We start from the raw sequence: 23183 nt of genomic DNA on the forward strand, positions 1-23183 counted from the left end.
ACATGATATTGATTACGTTCAATGTGGTTTTAATTTAATAGAAATCATAGTAGAATAAGGCCTTATTAATGAAATCGGAGGTTCAACCAGAACTACACATATGAACAACATAGAGAATTACATGGCCATTTAACAAGAAGAAAAATGGTTCATTGATCAATAATTTCATTTCAAATGTTAGATAGTTTCCAGTTCCATTTAGATAACAACGCACACAACGAGACCAAAAGCATAAGGATTAATAAATAAACTTTAAACAAATTATCGTCAGCAAGAATCCAAACCTCATCAAGAAATAAAGGAAAAGAAATCAAAAGTGTAAATTATTAAAACGAACTCATCTTTGATTCTACTTTACAAACATGAAAGGAAGATAATGCGAGACAAATAGATAGAGTTTTCCCATTTACCTAATAGCAAGGTGGGGGCTAGATGAAGAAGGAAAAGAAGAAGATACTACAAGAAGTGGGGCCATTCTTGACGCGTAAAAATGTCGAAAAAAGTGTAAAATATGTCAAAAAATAAGTTTCTGACGCTGCAAGAGACGTCAGGAAGAGAGTCGGAAAAAATGCGTCAGGAGACAGATTTCCAACGCATCACCAACACGGCGTTAGGAGTACATGTCTCCCGACGGCGGCATTTCCGACGTTATTCGTGCATCGAAAATAAGCCATCCCCAATGTCCACATGTCCGACGCTTGTCGTGCATCAAAAATAACCATCTCCGAAGCGTTGGAATATACACCATATTTCCAACGTATGTGGTGCGTCGGAAAATCTTTTAAATATATATTTTTATTTTTAAATTTTTTTATTCAATTATAATATTCGTATTCGTTTTCGATTCTAGTACGATTTATGCAATATTAAATTACAAAAAATTTGCAATGAATTAGTAAGCACTGATATAAAATTTCAAATTGAACAAAAATTTAAATATGATTACATAATAAAAAATAGTAAATGTTCAAAATTTCAATTTAACCTCCCCTCCCCCTCTAATTTTCAACCCATCCTCTTCAAATATTCAATTAAACCCACCCCACCGCCTTCAAAATTTCAATTCAACCCCCTCCTTCCTCTAATTCTTATCCCATTCCATTCAAATATTCAATTAAACCCCCTTTTCGCCTCAAATTTTCAAATTTTCAACTCAAAATTTAAATTCTCCAACCCAATCTCTCAAATAACCGCCCTTCCCCCCTTCAAATTTTCAACCCACGTTCCAAAATTTTAATTCGAAAACAAAAGTCAAACAATATCCTAAAACTAATTCAATATTCAATCTAAAACTAACATCAAACAAACAAAACTATAAACATAAACTAACTAACCTAAACTAACTTCAAAACTTTACAAGAAATGGTTTGAAACCTACCAAAAAGGGAAGAATGGCGGCGCAGCGGTGAGGCAAGGCACGGTGAGCGGCAAACTCTTTTTCTTCTCCTTTTTCTCCTCTCATTCGCTTCGAATTTCTGTTTTGTCTTTCACAGAACTGAAATGAAATATATAGGGGAACTCCCGACGCACCACAAAGACATCGGGAGTTCCGCTCAGTTCCCAAAGCCATTAGTGATTCGTCAGGAATAGTTTGAAACATTCCCAACGAATCACTAACGGCGTCGGGAACAAGTATAATAACCATTTCCGACGCCATGCATGAGGCGTCAAGAATCTTGCTATGACATAATTAATGTTCGAGTTTTTTCCAACGTCCCACGCAAGTAGTCGAGAACTGTGTTACCTATTTCCGATGCCCTAGACTCAGACATTGGAAATGACTTCTTGTTTCCCGACATTCTTCATGAAACTTTGGGACAAGGTAATATTCAAATAATATTTTCGTCGTGTTCCGACGTATGTAAAACAGCTTCAGAAATAGGCGTTTGAACTAGAAAAAAATTGGGTTTTAACGACGCAAAATATGTGTCATAAAGAGTTTCAACGACATAATTTTTGCGTCATTGAAGTCACTGTCAAGAAAGGCTCTTTAACGACACTTTGGAAAATGTGTCGTTAAATAGGATTAGATGACACCAGAAATGTGTCATTAATACTTTTACCTTGACGCAATAAATACGTCACCATTATCTATAACTCGACACCAATATATTGTCATCAATACCCTTACATTGACGCTAATCATGTGTCACCATTATCTATACCTCGACACTAATATATTGTCATTAATACTCTTATATTAACGCTTTAAATGGTGTCACCGTTATCTATCACTCGACACGAATATATTGTCATTAATACACTTACATTGACGCTTTAATTGTGTCACCGTTATCAATACCTTGACACGAATGTATTATTATTAATACACTTACATTGATGTTTTAAATGTGTTATCGTTGTCTATCACTCGACATAAATATATTGTCATTAATAACCTTATATTGACGCTTTAAATGTGTCACTGTTATCTATACCTCGACATGAATATATTATCATTAATACCCTTATAACGACGCTTTTGAAGGGATAAAAGCCCTTTGCAGCGAAAGAATTACAGAACCTTAACCCAATTTTAATTGGAACTTAAAAATACCAATACATTGGCAAAATAATTATAAAATTAATTTCTATGGCTAAGCATGCTTTCAAGAAAATACAGAGAAGAAGAACTTACACTCGTTAACGACTCTGAATCTACCAAACACCAATTTAGGGCACCACCACTTGGAAACCTTCCTATTCTCTGATTGAGATGGTTTGTGGGAACCAAATTGGATTGAGGGAATTTTTTCCAGAGAGAATTTTTTTAGAAAGAATGTGATGTACCTTTAAAATCACAAAACTCTCTTCTATTTTGTTACACAAAAAAATACCTCTTCTTCAGACGGAAGAAGTGGAAAGTTGAGAGAATAAATGGGAAAACCATTCATGTTCCCTATTAATTTAATAAATAAATATTAAATTAATATATATTAAATTAATTAATTAATTAATTTAATAATTAATTAAATCATATTTAATTAATATTTCATTTAAATGAATATCTCTCGCATATTCTATAGTTTTAATTTAATTAATTTAATCAAATCAAATTAAACTAAACTGTTAATTAATTTCTAATTAATTAATTTCTAAATTAAATATCTTATATTTAATTTAATCCAAATCTTGAATTATATTCAAATATAAATTTCTCTCATAACCTATAGTTTTAATATGTATCACATACACATTAAATTTTAACCTATAGTTTTAATATGAATCTAATTCACATTAAACTAATATTTAAACTTATTCAAATATTTTATTCTCTCGTAATTTAATTTTGAATCATATCCAAAATTAAATTTATATAATAAAGTCTAATTAAAATATAAACTTTATATTATAATGTATCAATATACATTATATTAATTCTCAAAGTAAATTTGAACATTTCAAATTACAACCAATATAAATAAATCTCATTACTCTTTATGAGCTAGGAAGGGGACCTAATGGATCTACAGATCATAAGCTACAACGATATGAGATTAATTGACTAAACCCATTAACCACATTAATCAAATATTCCTTAACTGTGTGTACACTCCACTAAAGACTCACAGAGCTGAATTCTTCTCACTGTAGATATATTTCTGTGTCCACAAATATAAACCAATACTAGTAAGTTAGTCCTTCACAAGTGTTCGTAACACTAGCTGGGTCAAATTACCATTTTACCTTTGGGTTACTACTAGTCCTTAAATACCAATGCTCCTCTAATGAACAATTTGTTTATGATCCAACCATTAAACAGAAACTCCTCTCGTGCCATAGAGAGGGTAAGGTCTTTGTTCAAGTCCTGGAGACACCATTTAAGGGAACACTTATCTACTTACCCTAAATGTGGGAATGAGTGAATTCCGTCTTATGTGATCATGTTCCCAGCTTTCCACTCGGTCTTGTCCCCAAAATGATACGCATATTGAGTCGGCAATCTTGCCACTCTCACCCGTACAAATCAAAGGACAATCCCTCACAAACAAAAGTTCATAATACACTCAGGATTAAGACTAAGTTACCTAGGTCATCCTAATGAAATAGAAACCCAACTAGTTAACGAAATTACATCTAGTGATTACTATTTCTTGGTCCAGTCTTATGCAAACTCATTGCATAGGTTACCCTCACTCGCATGTTGCATACACGAATGCATTGGATCAATGTGTTTGTATTAAATACAAAGTGAGCCGTATCCATAGTGTTACCAGGATAAGGTACCAAACCTTAACCCTATACTATAGACCCTTTAAGCTGATTTTGAACATTGATCCCCGTATGTCTCTACATATTGTTCAAGACTCATCAAGCAGCTTAAGATGTTAGTTTATTGGATTTAGGTTATTAAGACAAAACTAATAATATAATCAATAACACTTATTGAAATTATAATAATAAAACACTATTAATAACGGTCAATGGATTATATTTACTATCTACGAGTTTTAGGACATAAAATCCAACAAACTTCCACTTGGACTAAAACTCTAGTCCTTATGGGATGTACATAATAAAGTAATCCTCAAGAATTGGGAATGGTAAAATGTACAAGTATATTACATAAAACGTATATATACAAATACAATAAACTAGGGCATCATCATACCCATTACACATCTCCCACTTGCCCTAGGTTACCTAACGTACATATCTCGTAGACCTAGACTTTCTAGATGACTCTCAAACACTTTAGCCGTGAGAGTCTTCGTAAAAGGATCGACAATGTTGTGCTTTGAAGCAATCTTGGTAACAATTACATCCTCTCGTTGCACAATCTCCTGTATCAGGTGATACTTCCTCTCTATGTGTTTCCCTCCTTTGTGGTTGCGAGGTTCTTTAGAATTGGCTACTGCCCTATTGTTATCACAATATAGAGTGATGGCAAGTTCATGTTTGGAACAACTTCCAAATCATGTAGGAACTTCCTGAGCCAAACTGCTTCTTTTGCTACTTCATAAGCAGCGACGTACTCAGCCTCCATTTTGTGCGTCGAAAACCCCCCGATTTCTTATAGTGAGATTAGGAATGAAAACTTACACTATAGTTCACGGAATTGAAAGTTTTACAAAGGTTTCTCGTGAATGATGAATCGCAAAGTGGATTTGGAATTTGGATGAGGGGATTTGGAAGAGAAGGCGAATGTGGTAAAGATGTTGGAAAACAAATTTTTGACGCAGAAAGGAACGTCGAAAAGACCGTCGGAAGAAACACGTCGGGAGACGATTCTCGACATGTCACCAATAAGGCATCGAGAATAATCTTCTTCCGACGTTGTCTTTACCGATGTCTTCGATGCGTCGGCAACAAGTCATCCCCGATGTCCACAGTTTTGAAGTCAGTTATACGTTGTAAATAACTACTCTCGCCGTTTTTATATCTGACGTCATCCATGTGTCGGGAATACATATCCTCGACGTGATGTTTGCACTATATTCCTTACGTTTGTACTGCGTTAGAAAATATTTTAAATATGTAATTTTTATTTTTTAAAAAATATTTTCCTGTAAGATGTATTTCCTAAAATATTCACATTTGTTTTTTAGTCAATTAAAGAAAATTCAAAATAAATTAGTAAATTGAAAAATACAAACAAAAATTCAAAAAAAAAATAATTGAATGTTTATAATACAAAGAAGTTCAAAAAATGTAACAACGTCATAATACAAATAAAAAATATTCCTAATTAAAGAAAAAACGCAAAGAAAGTTGTACTTCATAATATACATCTTCTAACGAGTCTTATATATGCATATGATTACTGTATACTATCATTTCAAGAACTTAAGAATAATAGAAACATATATACGTACTGCAAAGCTAGGGATCATGTGGTGGTCTTTGTTGTGCCCAAGTCATGTCTTCTATGAGCTTTCGTATTTGTTCCACTTCTAAAACTAACGCTTTGTGATTTCTTGTCTGTTCTTCAATCCGTTGCATAGCTTGATCAAGCTTAGCCTGTAACTGAAGCTCTACTGGGACTACGGACATGACATCGTGGAACTGCTCGCACTGGTCGTCTTAGGGGCCTTGGACTTGGGTCCCTAACCAAAGCCTTTTGAGTAGCCTGGTCGTCTACCCAACATCGTCTCGCATATCTCGTCCTCAGAGAGTGGCTGACTACCTCTGGGGTAGGCTGGGACTGGAGTTCTAGCATTTAATGCTGCAACGATTTTAGAAACTATCTTAGTAAGTAAAAAATATATTATAAAAATATATTATATAATAAAGAGGACAAATAAGAGCAGAAGTGTTGCTTGGATAACTTACATGTGCATCCTCCGCAGCCTGGGACACGAATGTCCCGTCTCGAACGTTTGTTTGCCAGAATAACTCCACAAGTCGACTGACTTCCCTCTTTGCTCACGAGCTCGTGCTGTCGTTGTAGAAACGACTTTGACCCGCTACTATGAATGTAAGGCTGCTTCTGTTTAGTAGCCTTGTTCATCTGTGATTGCTTCTGCATGAAGATAATTATATTGTTTATTTCTTATACATATTAAAGTTTAAATCATAATTGTAACGCCCCGAATTTTCGAGGTAAAATTTTATCATTTTATGTGAATTTTTTCGGGATTTTAAAATTTTGTAAAATGATAAAATAATAATATAATATTAATTATATTATTATCATTATTATTTATTATTATCATTATAATTTAATATTAACACTTTTATTTTTATTTAATATTAATATTAATATTATTATTTTAATATTATTTTAATTATTTAATATTAATATTTTATTTTTAATTAATATTATTATTTAATATATATATATATATATAATAAATTTTTAAAAAGAAACCCTAAGCGCGCGACACCCCCCTCCCTGTCCGTCCATTTCTTCTTCCTCGCGCCGCCGCCGCCCATTTCAGCGCCTTCTCCCTCTCCGTTCTTCACCCGACGAATACCGCCGGCCGACTTCGTCTCTTCTCCTCTGTCGCATTTCAGTCTCCACTTCCGTCTCCATCGTCGGCAACTTCTTCAGCTTCAACGTTCGTCCGCCGCGATCCTGTCTTTTCCTGACCTTCCTCTCGGTCTCACGTAACTGGACGCCGCTGTGCATCCTTCGTCCGACCGCGTCTGCCGACGTCCAGCCGCCATCCGCCGCGTCGTTCGCCGAGCAGCCGATGGCGAACCTCCAACAGTCGCGGATTTCCCCATCTTGCAAGCCGACCCGAGAACCCTCATCCAAACCGACCCGATTCGTGAATCTAAGCCGAGCCGCGAGCCACAAGCCGAGCCGAGCCGCGAGTCGAGCTGCGAGCCGCAAGCCGAGCCGAGCCGCGAGCCGAGTCAAGCTGAGTTGAGCCGCGAGCCGCAAGCCGTGAGTCGAGGGTGAGCTGAGCCGAGCCGAGCCAAGCCGAGGGTGAGCCAAGCCGAGCCGAGCCACCTAAGCCATATTTTCTCCCTCCACTTCGGGTCACGGTGAGTTTTCGGTAAGGATCATTTTGGTAATTTACCCAATGTTGCTATAACCGTTTCGGATTTGAATATTAGAGTAAGACTGAGTCCTATCTTTCGTTCCTTGGAGGTAGTAGGGATTTGACGCTCAAGTTCTTGGGTCCCACGACAAGTTCATTTGGGTATAACTCCCTTTACTCGGGTAAGCAGACGTTTGTTGTCTCGAATGATTTAAAAAGGTGACTTTTATTAGTGTCGTCGTTTAAACCCTTGTGATTTCGTTTAGGTGGATCTGTTGAGCGTGGACTCGATCGAGGGGCATAACCAAGTGTCAGGTAAGGGTTTTCCTACTACTAGACCTCGGATCGAGGCTGGAAACGTAGTAATCCACAGGGGATTATACGTTAGTAACTGTACTGAATAAATGGATGTATGTTTGACTTTTAAGTATCGTTGCTATGCTCTTGTCTGATGTAAAGGTAACGTGACCGCTAGTTGTAGCTTGTGTACCATCGGGTGTAAGGAGTTGTTTATGGATAGACACCGATGCCCGGATGTTCGGTATATTGTAGTTATGTTAATGGGCTACGTTGTGGATTGGAATTGTATGTCGATGGACTTTAAAGTCTTACAGTTAGGTATGTGGTAGTCTTTTGTCTGGACATTGATCATGGAGTTTTGTCGTGGAAGGACTGTGAGTCCGATTCTGATTGACTAGTTGACTGAATCTAGGGATATCACAATGGTGTGTGAATTGGAAACGCATATAGCAACTGAGGATGTAGTTGTTTAAACCTATACTATCTAACTGGCGAAGCCTATAGCGAAATTGAAATATGAATGTTGTTGGGGTATGACTGTTGTAGACGGTTTCGTATGGACTGAGGGGTAACGGTTAGCTTCATCTATGGGGTAGTGTACCTTACGGATAGGTGTATCCTTCAGGATCACTAGACTGATATGTGCATCCTTCGGGATCACTAGACTGATACGTGCATCCTTCGGGATCACTAGACTGATACGTGCATCCTTCGGGATCACTAGACTGATACGTGCATCCTTCGGGATCACTAGACTGATACGTGCATCCTTCGGGATCACTAGACTGATACGTGCATCCTTCGGGAGCACTAGACTGATATGTGCATCCCTCAGGATCACTAAACTGATAGGTGTATCTTTCGGGATCACTAGACTGATATGTGCATCCTTCGGGATCACGAGACTGATGTGTGCGTTCTACGGAACCACTAGACTGTTATGTAGAGTACCCCTGAATAGGAAGTTAACTGTTGTTCCCTAACGGGCCCAGTAGTGGGTCCCTTACTGGGTATATTTTATACTCACCCTTTCTCTTCTTTAACTTTTCAGGTAAGGGTACAACGAGGGGCAGACCGATGAGAGGCAGGAAGGATGCGTGAAGGCCATATGGACGCGTCTGGTTTTCTTTATGCTTCCGCTGATATATTTTGTTAGAATATTTGGTTTTGTGATTTTGAGTTTGATGACTTGAGTATTGTATTTGAAACTCTCGTGACTGTGATTTAAACTAGGGCCCGAAACTGCTTTTGTATAATTTCTAACGTTTTTAATGAATCGTAACCGGTCCTTTATGAGTTTTGTATTTGTGGTCGAGTCTTAGTACTGAGTAGTGACCTCAGCTTAGTCCGGAAAGTTGGGTCGTTACAATAATTAATCATGACAAAGGGTTCAGTTGCTCATCTAGAATACACGGCTCATGTAGTGGTCATAGAGGTAGTGTCAATCCTCATCACGTCCCACTAATAGGTGTAGTGGGTTGGCACAAGCCTCCTCGGAGTCGCTGTACTTTTTGAAGTGCCTGTGACAGCTGCCCTGAAACTCTTTAAAAGTGTTGAGCATCTGATGTTCAATGAACCTATTCATTGCTTGATCATTGAAATCAAGCATAAAAAACTGCTACACATTACAAAAACAACACATTAGCATGGTTAACTTAAATATGTTTCAAATGAAAACATAAATGTGTAGTGGACTTACCCGGCGGTCGTCCTTGATGACCTCGATGTATTTTCTGCCTACGTCTGCCCACTTAAGGCAGCGGACAGGAAATGTCTTTCTCACACATACACATCTATCGCCTACCTGAAGCAAACGACGTGTGGGGAAATAGGCTTCTCCACGCCAGGGGCGATCATCATGAGAATCTGCCCATTGGCTTCAACGTAGCGCTCTAACTCTAAGAGTCTAGACTGCGCATGTCTCTTAAGAGTCGGAGTCACAAATGGTTGAGAAGTACCTGCTCAATAAATTATAAGAACATATAATGTTAGAAAAAAAACTTGAAATCATCCTAAGTTATAATGTATACCATTATTAGACTCACCCGAATTGTCGTCCACCAATGACGACCCTCTTTCAGGGTTATCTAGATCCTCTGTGAACTCGAGGAACACGGCATCCATCTCGAGGAAAGCACACGAGAATGATGACATAGTACCTGTGGACATTGAAAACAAACATTTAATAAGCAAATACGAACACATAGCTAGAATTGAAATATATGAACTACATAAATATGTGGATACATGGTTCGTACTATAATTCTTTGTCGTCGCTTGTTTCGCTTACATGTGACAAGTGTTCATCCATATCGGATATTGAACGTACAAGACTTCGTCTAGAACACCGTAGAAATTATTATCGCCACTTCCACTTGGATCACTTTCACTAATGACCATCAGTCCACTATTTTGTGTAGTGCATTGGGAATCACATTCTGATGTGTGATATCTCAGCCCACCCACGATGCATTCATTGTAACAACGAACGTCAAATGATGGTCCCATCGCAAGTGAGAAGAAATCGTGAGATAGATTTTTAGACTCACGCAGTTCCTTCATCAAAAGGGTTACTACTAGTTCCTTCCTCAAAGTTTTTTGTACCTCTAAAGCTTAATGACTCTCCATGATACACCCATTTTGTGTAATAAGGGATATTCCAATAGTTAGTAGATGTCGTTCCACACCTTCTAGTCCAATTTAAATTCATACATATCTTGCATTAACATCTTATTCGTCTGTAGGCATCAATGTGAAACTTGGCAAATTCTAAAAATTAGGTCACTCCCTCTCTATACTCAAAAGAAAACTTATTTCTAAGTTTCATCCAACTCTTGTCCATTATTTAAGTCCTTAAAACATAAATAGGTTTTATTAGAAACATATTCATCTCCTCCCACGTCCTAAACTTACTCCCTTGAATATACAATCTCTCAAAATTTTCACTAAAACTAATTTCAAACTACAGAGGCTACCATAACTACAAGAGAGTCATTCCAAATCAACAACATAGTTATTCAAAACTACTAAGAAATAAACTATTAGAATTGAACTAAAGGCTACCATAACTGTAGAATAGCTAAAACGAATCTTAACACATATTACATAATTTTTAACACAATAATAGCCATCAGCCCCCCTCCCCTCTTAAATTTTCAATCCTGATCCCTCAAATTTTCAATTCAAACCCCACTCCCTTCAAAATTTCAATTCAACCCCTTTTCAAAATTGCAATTCAACCCTCACTCCTTCAAAATTTCAATTCAACCCCCATTCCCTCTAATTTTCAACCCACCCCCTTCAAATATTCAATTAAAACCCACTTCTCATCTTTAAATTCAACCCACGCATTCAAATTTCAATTCTCCAAATCAATTTCTTAAATACCCCCGTTTAACCCACATTCAAAATTCCAACTTCAAAAACCAAAATCTATTCCTAAACAATATCCTAAAACTAGTTCATCATTAAAATCCTCAAACTAATTTTAAAAAACAAAAACCTAAACTATTTAAACAAACCTAACCTAAACTAACATTTTTAAGAATTTAGGATTTTTAAACTTACCTCAAATAGGGATGTGCAATGGTAGACGGCGGGAGAGGCATGACGACAGGCTCACAACGACGAGGGCAACGGTGACGACGGTTGAAAGTTTCTCCTCTCTTCGTTTCGTCGGCCGAACTGATCTCCTCTTCTTCTTTCTATTTCGTTTTGGTTCTGTGTTTCATAGAACTGAAACATCTATTTTATAGGGGAACTCCCAACACAGCAGAAAACGTCGGAAGCTCCCCTTACCCCCGACGCCATTTTCGACGAATCACTAACGGCGTCGGGATCTCTCATTACTCCCGACACCATTCTCGACGAACCAAAAATGGCGTCGAGAGCTCCACTTACTCTCGACGATGTCCCCGATGCCATGCAGGATGCGTCGGGAATCTCTATCTGACATAATTAGTGTTTGAAAATTTCTGATTGGGAGTTTCCGACGCGTGCATGGGGCATCGGGATAAGTTATTATTCCCGACGCCCTACACCCATACGTTAGAAAATATTGTCTTCTTTCTCGATGACTCTATCAAAGCCTTGGGAAAAGGTCCTTTGCCGACATGTGAAAAGTGGCATCGGATAAGGCATATTTCTTGACATTGTTTCTTCCGACTTTTGGTGCGTCGGAAAAACTTCGATTTCTTGTAGTGTATACAAACGAATTATAGAACTTTGTAGATTTATGATTTTCATTCTTTTACCAATTGTACACCAAATAGCTCTTGAGTTAGCCTCCCATACCGACAAAACCCTAAACACCAAGTCAAAATTAATTGATTTTATGAACCATAAAATTGGCCAATCTAAGATGATAATGGGTCCCGCCAAGTCCTTTCATTTGACATCATTCATCTTTCTATAAAGTACTAAGCATTTAGCCCATCCCTTAACCAATCGTTCCATCTGAAGTTAGTTCCATGGACAACGAACACTCTCCTCACCATCCACTTCTTCCGGCGACCCACGAGCAGTATCCGGCGACAGGAAAATCGTCGGCGATCGTGTCCATAGCAAAATGGATTCTGAAATCGGCGATGTGGGTTATATTTTTAGTATGGATTTTGGTCATATTTCTGTACCCATCTTCCTTAACCACTCAACTCTTTAACAATTGGGTTGAAGCCACCCAACAATCCCTTTTCGGACTCACTGGTATCTTCTCAAACAATAATCTTCTCTTTACTTTTGTTTTTTTTTTCTAATTTCTGTATTTTCCTTTTGATTTTTTTCAACCTTTGAAGATATTGTTCTAGTTTTAGGAATTTTGGTATCCACACAATTATTGAGTGAGTGAGTGAACGACCCTAAACTAAAGGGATTCGGTTGCTAAGATTTGCAGAAAAGTGAAATTGAGGGTTTTATTTATTTATTTTTTATTATCACATTTTAGTAAAATAACGATAATAAAATGTGGAGGAGAGGGAGAAATGATGGTAAAAAAAAAAAAGAAAATAGAGGTGGAAATGATGGATGAGGAAGAATAATAAAAGAAAGAAAATTTGTAATTTTGCAATTTTCTTATATAGAAAGCCAAACACTTTTGCGTTGGGATTGCCTTTTTCTCTTTTGTTCTTTTTTCCTTTTTTTCCTTTTTTCTTTAATTTCGGCAAATTAGAAAAGCAAATCCTACGTTACAAGATACTTTGCAACCCTAACTTTAATCGTACATTTGAGCTCAAATGTACCTTCAAACATATAATAATTATAAAATTATATAATTAATATAATTTAAATAATTACGGAAGTTTAAGGATTAAATTTTAAATTTTAAATAAATTTGAGGGGTTATTTTTTAATATTAAAAGATTAAGGGTTAAATTACAACTACCTATGCTTTGGGTCGTTTTTACAACTTTTTTCAAAAATCATATAAGCAAAAATCACTTCTTAATCCTTAGCTTATTAGGGTTTTATACTTTATTTCTAAGAAAAATTTATAAAATTAGCAAAATAAATTAAAATATTTGCAAGTTATAATAATTTCTTTTAATTCTATTAATAATAGAAACTATCACTACCTATCACTGTCGTTGATAAAAGAATATAAACGGTTCATTAGTGATATAATACAAAATTTTATTATAGCTCATAAATATTTTATCAAAATTGCTATTTTTGACCATCTATGTTTCTAAACTAAAATTATTATTATTATTTTTAATATTAAATCATAGTAACAATAAAGGTCAAATCTAATTTAAAAGAAGAGCTTTAGTTCAGCAATGAAATTTAAACATTAATATTACATATGTTTTAATTAGGAAAATTATTTACCGTAAATGATAAAACTATTTCAAAATTTGGGTTGATTTTGTTGTATTTGGAATGGTCCATTTTAATTATCTTTTCATTCATTTTCTTTAATTGAATTTACTTGTAGGTGCCATCTTCCTAACTTTCAGTGCTCCACTTCTCGCCATCGCCATCATCGCGGCCGTGTATCTGATCATTTCTCGTGACGATGAGCCTTACAAGTTAGTAAACTTCAAACAGTTTTGGTGGTGTTATTAAACATTGGTATTATTATAGAATAATGATGAAGAATGAGAAAATATAAATAATGAGTTTATAATAATAACAGGAAGAAGATTAAGGAGAAGCCGAGATGGCGGTTGTGGACGCTGCCGGTGTTGGTGGAGGGGCCGTTTGAAGTAGTTACAGCGGCGGAGTTTGTTGGGATTTTGGTGGTTTTGGGATACGTTTTTTGGGCTCTTTACTGCTACACCTTGCGAATGCTGGCCGCCGATTACTTTAGACATTCAACTTTCAAAGAACTAAGGTATATCTTAAACTAACAACCCCATTTTTACACCCCTTTGCTTTACCCCATACTTACTTCTTAGAGTCACTCCCAACCAAGTCGCCTAAACTAATCATTTTGGTATTTATTAAAAGCAGAAAAATAGAACAATCTTAAATAATTTTTAATATTATACTATTTTAAAAAATTGTACTAACTCAAAATTATTTTTATTTACTTTTCTTTTAAAAAATTAGAGTTTAGAAACTTTACTCGGCAATAGATGAAAGAAACGTTTTGGAAAAAAGTTGAAATAATTACCCTTTAGGCCCATGAACTTTCAAATTACTCAATTTGGATAAGTTACAATTTTTACTAGCACTTGTTCACCCCTTATTACACAGAAACAAAATACGGTAAAAATCTTTCCAAACTCATTAATTACAATAAAATAAAAGTTTACACGAAGTAAGTTCATTCCTGCACTAATTAACCATAGAACATGAAAAAATAACTCTTGTTTCACTTCTATATAAAAATTTAACGATACCATTGCATACACCATAAATTTTATTAATTTGTAATGATATTTGAGGGGAGAACTTAATAATAAAGGAGTAAAACTACAAAAATTCGTAAGTTTTAATTTGCAAGGTCAATATTGCAACAATTATTTTGAGATGCATTTCAATATCAAGTTGAAACATTAGAATTATCTTTTTATCTATAATTGTTTTTCAAAATATATTAATGGCCATCGATATTTTGAATATGGTAGAGTTAATAACTCGATATTTTCCTAGGGGTAAACTGTAGAATTAGTTGTTAGATATCCTGGTAAGTAGAAACAATTTATGTGGCTGATTTTGGGCCACCAAAAAACAAAACAAATTAGAAAAACACATTTATGTTTACAATTATGAACGAAAGAAAAAAAACAAAAACAATAATTCAGTAAAAGAATACATAAACCTCGAATAAAAACAAGATAAAGACTCTAATTTTTCTTTTTTCTTTTTCCATTTCTCATTTCCCATATCTTTATTGGTTCCTCTTTTTTAAGAAATAGTGAAAAAAAAATAACAAAATTTCTTAACATTTTCTTTTAAAAAAAGAACCAAAAATCTATTGATAAAAAAAAATCAATGATTAATTTGAAGTTTATTTATGTGATATGCTGCAGTGCTGTGGTGCTCGAAGTGATGGGTGTGAGGCTTGGTTCAATAGGACTATTTTGTTTAGGGTTTTTGTTTCTCCCAATTTCAAGAGGTTCAATCCTTCTTCGGCTTATAGATATTCCGTTCGAGCATGCCACTCGATATCATGTTTGGTTGGGCCATCTCACTATGATCATATTTACGCTTCATTCCTTAGCTTTTGTTATTGTATGGTCTATCGAAGGTCGTCTCCTACAACAAGTAAGTACTTCTCATCTTATTTAAACATCATTTTAGTTCAAATTTGATCCTTACTTTTAATAAATCTAACATTTATCCTTCCAAGATTAATTTTACCAACATTAATGTAATAGTAATTTTGATAAGCAGAAAATAAAATATGTGAATAGGTATTTCAAATTCCTACTAAAAACTAAAAATATTATACAATAACCAAACTTATTTTTTTAGAAAAATCATAAATAAAATAATATTTAAAAATTAAATTTAAGATTAATTGAGAGTGCATGGAATAACTAAATTGGATAATCGAAAATAAGCGACAAAAGTTCAAACAATATATCAAAATGATATTTTATCTTTAAATTTTTCATATTTTAGTTCTAATTTGATTTAATGGCTATTGTTTTTGCATTTTCATTTTAGTTTCATCAATTGTAGCTAGTCTCTTATTGATTTGTTTAAATCACTCGAAAACTTTACAATAGAATAAATTTAAAATATCTATCACTTGTTATAATAAGGATAATCTATGAGACTTGATCCAACCATCTATGATGTATAGATTAATTTGAAACTTCTAAGAATGACAATCATCTAATTGAAAATCTATATTTAAATTAGGATAAATATTGAATTAAGAGACTAAACCCTAAACATAACTTTGTAATTTTGTGTGTATAACTCCCAGATATTTCCAACATTTTTAAAATTGAAATAATTTTTAAGACATTGGATTAAAATTTTGCATCTAATAAGATATTAAAAGCTTCAATTTTGTGTTTAATGTATTAAATACAAAATGCAATATAATGCTCAAATGTTTAAGGATTTATCATACAATTTTAAAGTTTGATTGTTTTCAAATATAGCAAAATGCAATTTTATACTAGGAATAGTTTATCACTTTTTTGTATTTAAAACAATTTTACTGAATATATGCTCATATGGGTTAAATTTTAGAATATAAAATCATATTATTGAAAACTATTGTTTTTGAGTTTTTAAAATTTGACTTAAGTTTTGAATTATGGCACAAGCATAATAAAAGGGTTCATGGTACCCAGTTGCATTCTTTTTATGTCATTAGTTCGTAAATTAAGATGGACAAATTTATGAGGTTTTAAGTGGTTGGGGGTTGTCCATGTGGGAACCTTGATGTTCTCTTTGATATCTTTTTACTTAAGTTGTGTTGCATTTGTTTGTTTTATTTTTGTTGTGTTTATTTATTGAGCTATTTTTTTAGTTTGTGTTTTTGTCTTTTGTTTGTATCTTGGTCTTACATTGAGATTGTTATAGTGATTAAAATATATATTATTATTTTTTAAAAAAATTAATACTTTTAAAATGTTATTACAAAATTTAGTATGGTTAATAGTCATATTTGATTGTGAATTATTTATAAGCTAGCATAACTCGAGTAAAATTAAATGTTATTTAGAAGATTAATTTTGGAAAAACATAGGCAAAATAATAAAAAAATAAAAATAAAAAATAAAAAATAAAATAGTTGGTTGAATTTGGGAATACGTAGTTGATGGAGTGGAAAGACGTCGGCATCGCGAATCTTCCCGGAGTAATAAGCATTTTGGCCGGACTCTTAATGTGGATTACCTCTCTCCCAAAACTCAGAACCAAGAACTTCGAATTGTTCTTCTACACTCATCAATTGTACATCATCTTCGTCGTCTTCTTAGCCCTACACGTCGGCGATTTCGTCTTCACCATCGCCGCCGGTGGAATCTTCATATTCATGCTCGACCGCTTCCTCCGATTCATTCAATCAAGAACCACCGTGGATGTAATTTCGGCCAAGGCGCTTCCCTGCGGCACCGTCGAATTGGTCCTCTCCAAACCTAAAAGTACTGTTGAATCCATTTATTCAGTAATTTCTTCAATTCCTTTCGGCATTCCATTTAGGATGTGATGATTTGTGTAGGTCTGCGGTACAATGCACTGAGCTTCATCTTTCTGCAAGTTCGAGAGCTTTCGTTGTTGGAATGGCATCCTTTCAGTGTGTCGTCGAGTCCATTGGAAGGGGAAGATCGATTGGCGATTCTGATAAAAGTGCTTGGGAAATGGACGGAGAGATTACGAGGGAAGATCTTGAATGATAAAGCTAAACAGATCTCTTCTGAAAAGCATTCCCCTGTAATGACGGTTTCTGTTGAAGGACCTTACGGCCATGAATCTCCATATCATTTGATGTGAGTGCTACTGCTTTTCTCCCTTTTTCTCTTTCACATAATACAACTGAATCCAAATCATTTAGAGAAGTTTTCATAGTCTGAAGGTCATCTAAAAAAAATGGATCGATAGAGTTCTAAGTCATTGGCGAAATTGCCTTTCGTTTCATGGGATATAGTTTGAATTTTTGTTTTACTACAAGAGATAGGGGATTGAACCTTCAAGCACGGTTGACCTAAACTCAATTGTTAGCTTGAACATTTTAATGAATATGAACATTTTTAAAGCAAAGAGCCTAATTCATAACAAAACAAAACTTATTTAAAATAAATTAATGAGATACTTTTAATTATAGTAAAATAAACTAAAATATTTATAATATATACTAAAATTTTGGATTTTATCAATGACAAACATTCATAAACTTCTATCATTGTTTATCAAGATGATTAATAGAAAATATATTATCTATCATTAATAGAATTTGAAAATTTTCTCTATATCATAAATATTTTGTTAAATTTTCTACTTTTAACGATTTTTCTTAATTAATCACTTTTTTCATTTGGAGGAAGGTTTTAAAGATTTAAATTCAATTGAAAACTGGATTTTCAAAAAATAAGAGTAGATATTTAATTAGTTGGAATGGTTAGACTTTAAACACTTGTTTTGAATTGATTTTCACTTAAAAAGAAAAGTGAATTTTACACTCTAAACTTTCGAATTTAATTTTTAATAATTTGGTGTGTTTAGAATTTGAAGTGTGTAATTTAAAAGGTATGGTTTTGGCAACCACTAAAAATAGATTTTAAAGTATATTTTAAATCATGTTCATTAGAAGAGTAAAATAAAATGAGTCTTTTTTTTACATATATTTTTCTTAAATCGATCCAAACAAATTCCGTCACTATATTTTCAAATTTACAATTTAATCTCTAAATTTTGTTAAGAAATATTGACTGTCCATGCATTTAACTATTTGTAACGAGTCTCAATTAGTATATTATATCTAATCAAAATTAAAAGTCAATTTTTGTTAGGTAATGACATAGTTACCAACTTTAATGATATTTTCACCCAATATGAAGTTGTTGATGTGTTTTAGCGAAGAAATGACAACTCTAATATTTATGATGTTAGGTATGAAAACTTAATTTTGGTAGCTGGAGGAATTGGAATTTCACCTTTCCTAGCTATCTTGAGTGACGTTCTCCATCGCATTAGAGATGGAAAAGCATGTTTACCAAAGAAGATTTTAGTTGTTTGGGCAATTAAAACCTCAGATGAGCTTTCTCTTCTCTCAACTCTCAATGTGGACTCAATCTGTCCATTTTTTGCTGATATACTCAACATTGACATCTCCATCTACGTTACTCGACAATCACAACCACCATCGGTATGTTCTTTACTATTGTATGTTCATCTTTCATATTGTTTCAAATTGTTCTGTCGATTCCAGGGGTCCATCATCAACTTCCAATCTTTTCACATTTATTCATACTTTGCATATTAATGGCTCTTATACATACACGTGTAGTCACTGTTGCAAATATACAAATCAAGTGTATATATAGTATAATGCAAAGGAATTTACAAATATGACAAAATTTAGTTCTAGCTCTTAAAGTTTATTATTAATAAACCATATCGATAATAAGAATCTACTAGAAATAGAGTCTATTACTAATAAAAAATGGTTATATTTATAATTTTCTAAGAATGTTGATCTACACGTAATTATTAACCCTAAAAATGAATTACATTAAACATATATCGTATCTGAAAATAAAATTCTAATAAAGTGTTCCAAATCGATTGTTTACCAAAAACATCATTTTCGTCTTTGCATTTTATTTAATCTTTGTATTTTCGTGAACATATATTCATTTGTAAATTGTGAAAATATATTTATCTAGTGTGTTCTCTTACATGCAAAAAGGAGTGTTATTATTTAATTAAGATTGAAAGAGAGAAATTTTGAATGATTAAATTTAAATTTTATTGAAAGTTCAATAAATTAAACAACTGACAGTAGAAACAAAACTCCAAATTAGTATTTAAATCTTGATTCTCAATAAATTAACATTATCTTTGTTATGAATGAACAGGAAGGTGAAATCCAAGGGTCCAAGGTGACTTCAATTTGTCCACTATCAAAGGGATCCAACATGTCTGTTTTGGTTGGCACTGGCGACAATGTATGGTCAGGGCTCTATGTTATCTTCTCAACTTTGGGGCTTGTCATCTTAGTGGGCTTAATGGATTTCTTTTACATTAACCCTTTCCACATCATAAAGTGGTGGTACAAAGGCCTTCTCTTTTTGCTTTGCATGGTAGCAAGTGTTGTTCTCTTTGGAGGCCTTGTGGTTGCTTTGTGGAGTCTTTGGGAACAATACATTTCAAGTAAAAGGACTAGCGACCACAACAATGACATAGAAAATGTTGATCAAGAGAGCCCCAAACACTCTTTTGCTCAAAAGGATTTGAATTCCAATGCCCTTGCAACCTCAACCACGATAGAGTATGGATTGAGACCAAATTTTGAAGGTATGTTCTTTTCTTTTTCACATTTATCTCCTTTTTTTTTTCCCTTTATAAACGTATACATTGTTAGTAATTTGAATGGAATGCATGAAAGATGTGACAAGTGTATAAGGTGTGTTGTGTCATTGTTTTGATGTTATATGTCATCTCATAGCAGCATTTTATCACTATTTTGTTGTTTAATTAATGACACGATAATAAAATAGGCAGCATTATAGTAAATAAGAGTGAAGTATATAAATTTTAAAGTACATAAATTAATAATGAAATCATTCAAAATAAGAAAAAACGATCTAGTCGAAGACTTTTGGGGCAAAGAATTAAAGTTTCGAAAGTTGTTTAATCTTAGAGTTCACTATTAAAAATTAACAAATCACGCACCTAGATGCTTTTTTAGTCTAGGGCCTTTTAATTCTTTATGTAAATAATAAGTGAAGTTCATAGCTTCACTTCTCCCAACTATACATCTTGACCCAAGCATGGTACTTGGTGAAATTTTGATACATCATGCATATATTTTTTTTATTTAGTTTTTGTAGTTTCATAAGGTTTATAAGATGGTTTTATCCATTTTATATGCAGAGATTCTTGGATCGGTATCGGAGAATTGGGGGAAAGTTGATATTGGTGTGTTAATTTGTGGTCCTTCAACGCTTCAATCAAGTGTAGCAAAAGCAATTAGGTCACACAACATGGGGAGACGCAGCCATCATCCTATCTTTCATTTTCACAGCCATAGTTTTGACCTTTAGTTTATTCATATGTAAAAACGAAAATCTGTATAGTCTTGTTATCTAGATTATATACGTTACAAAATATGTACTCTATGTTTGTAGATGGGTATGGTATAGTGTTAATGGTATGTTTTATACCTGTTGTGTAATTAAGGTTTGTGAAATAAAGTTTGATATTGGTTATATTGTATACAACTCTCCAATTCTTGGTTGATGTCTGATTAACTCGTTCCTATCTAAATGCTCAATTCCACCGATAAATAAATTTATGTATTAAAAACCAACCAAATTGTAAGTCCAAGAAAACATTCTTTTGAGTGCTTTTAGTGGTCATGCTCAGCCTAGAGGCTGGAAACTAGGTACCAGAAGCCCCGAGTTGACTATAACCTCCCAGCAATGGGAGGACGTTATTTGGACCATCGCAATAGTCGCTTCTAGACACGCTGAAGCAAGTCAAAGTTGGTCTAACTTCCCTTACTAGTCGAAGGGCACTTACTCCACCAACACAACTTGGGAGATTGGTCCTTGGATGAATTTAGGTGTGTGGTAATCGGTGTAAATGCAAATCTCAAATTAAATAATTATAATTAATTAAATAATTTAAACAAAACACTAAATGTAACAAGATAAAAAAATATAAAGTCCCTAAATATTTTTATAAATTCTAGATTTGGCCCGATTTGTTGCTTCTCTGTTTTCTTCTTCTTTACGATTTATTTTCATCTTCTCTTCCAGATTTCTTTAGCCCCTTTTCTAGATTTTCTTTCTTCTATTTTTATTCGTCTTGTTTTTCTTTCTTTCTTTCTTTCTTTCTTTCTTCATCTTCTCATTCTTTCTCCCAGCTATTCTTTCAAGATATCAAGATCGTTTAAATATTACTTTGGTATGATCTAAATAATCACTTACCTAGTCAGAAAGATCGTTTACGCTACAAAAAAATGAAGCTCTATCAACACCTAAACAAACGTTGGAAAAAGGGAAGTCATAAGAAAAAACTTTTCGTGATGCCATGAAGAAGGCGTCGGCAGTGTGGAGCTTTGATAACGTCGAACAGATAACGTCAACAGAGGATGAGGCTTCCACGATGTCGAGCAAGGAGACGTCGCGAAAACGTTTAATTTAAATAATAATATAGAATTTTCTCGACGTCATGCATGTATACGTCGTCGTTGTCCTAATAATTACCGACGTTGGATGCAAGGGGTCGTGAGAGGTTGACTTGTTGCTGATGTTGTTTTGACTGCATCATAAAAGGTTGAACATTAAAAATTTTTGACAACCATATCACAAAGCCAGATTGCATGACGTCGTAAGAGGTCAAACCTGTGTTGACGTAGGGTAGGTAACGTAGCGAGATATGAGACATTTTGATTGCTTTTGACAAGATTCTTACGACATTATAGTGATTGTATTGGCAGTCTTGGAGAATCGACGACACCATAAGTGAAGGCGTTGGGAGTGGGAGGTTCTCCTGAAGTTTTTGGGCTGTGTCGGGAGATCCCCTCTCATTTTAGTTATGTGTTCATAAGAACACAAAACCACACGAAGAAAAGAGAAAAGAGAAAAGAGAAAGAAAGAAAAGAGAGGAGAGGAAGTCGTCGTCCATCACCGCCGTCCACTGCTTTCTTGTTCGTCGCCCACTATCCTCGTGTCATCGTCTCTACCGGTAAAAATAATGTATTTTGTTCTTTTTTTCATTTCAAAAAATATATATTAGATTGTATGTATAAATTGTATATTGTATATTGTATGTATAAATTGTATTGTATGTATAAATTGTATATTGTATGCATAAATTAGTTTGTATGTATAAATTGTATATTGTATATTGTATAAATATTGTATGTGTATGTTAGGGAATAATTTATATTATAGATCGTATAAATATTGTTTGTGTATGTTGGGGAATAATGTATATTGTAGATTGAATAAGTAAATATCTTTGTAATTTAACTTGTAAATTGAAATTGTTAGAGTTTTTTAAGTTATAATGTATATTTAATTGTTTAAGAACCAAATTATACGTGTGAATGAAATTTTAACAATTTTAATATCTTAGGGAATAATTATTACTAAAATTGTAATAATAATTATTCAAATTGTGATTATAATTGTTATTGACTGTATTGAAATTTTTAAATTTATGATATTGATGAAATTAAAGAATTTGAAACTTTTTATTAATGTGTCGTGACTATCCTGTAGTTATGGTAATCTCTAGTTTATTATTGGTGAACAAGAGTTTTTTGTTATAAGTAAGTGAGCATTTATTTTGTTAGAATTAGGTGTAAGAATAATT

At 33.8% G+C, this 23183-nt stretch overlaps 1 protein-coding gene across 1 annotated transcript; it reads left to right on the plus strand.

The window, feature by feature from the left end:
• Nucleotides 1-12120: 12120 nt before the first annotated feature.
• Nucleotides 12121-21079, plus strand: LOC103493281 (ferric reduction oxidase 7, chloroplastic). Its single transcript, XM_008453963.3, has 9 exons — nucleotides 12121-12434; nucleotides 13663-13756; nucleotides 13864-14061; nucleotides 15206-15440; nucleotides 16954-17281; nucleotides 17359-17626; nucleotides 18747-19002; nucleotides 19715-20153; nucleotides 20733-21079. Exons 1-9 carry the CDS (start codon nucleotides 12200-12202, stop codon nucleotides 20900-20902), a joined length of 2223 nt encoding a protein of 740 aa, XP_008452185.1. The 5' UTR covers nucleotides 12121-12199; the 3' UTR covers nucleotides 20903-21079.
• The last annotated feature ends 2104 nt before the right edge of the window (nucleotides 21080-23183 follow it).

This window comes from Cucumis melo, chromosome 6 (assembly GCF_025177605.1).
Source record: "Cucumis melo cultivar AY chromosome 6, USDA_Cmelo_AY_1.0, whole genome shotgun sequence".
NCBI classification, from domain to species: domain Eukaryota; kingdom Viridiplantae; phylum Streptophyta; class Magnoliopsida; order Cucurbitales; family Cucurbitaceae; genus Cucumis; species Cucumis melo.

Bases quoted from the DNA above. Each gene is read 5' to 3' on its own strand.
- LOC103493281 (XM_008453963.3), top strand. From the start codon at position 12,200: ATGGACAACGAACACTCTCCTCACCATCCACTTCTTCCGGCGACCCAC. The intron at 14,062-15,205 runs GTATATCTTAAA...GATATGCTGCAG, and splicing joins TCAACTTTCAAAGAACTAAG to TGCTGTGGTGCTCGAAGTGA. The intron at 17,282-17,358 runs GTACTGTTGAAT...TGATTTGTGTAG, and splicing joins GGTCCTCTCCAAACCTAAAA to GTCTGCGGTACAATGCACTG.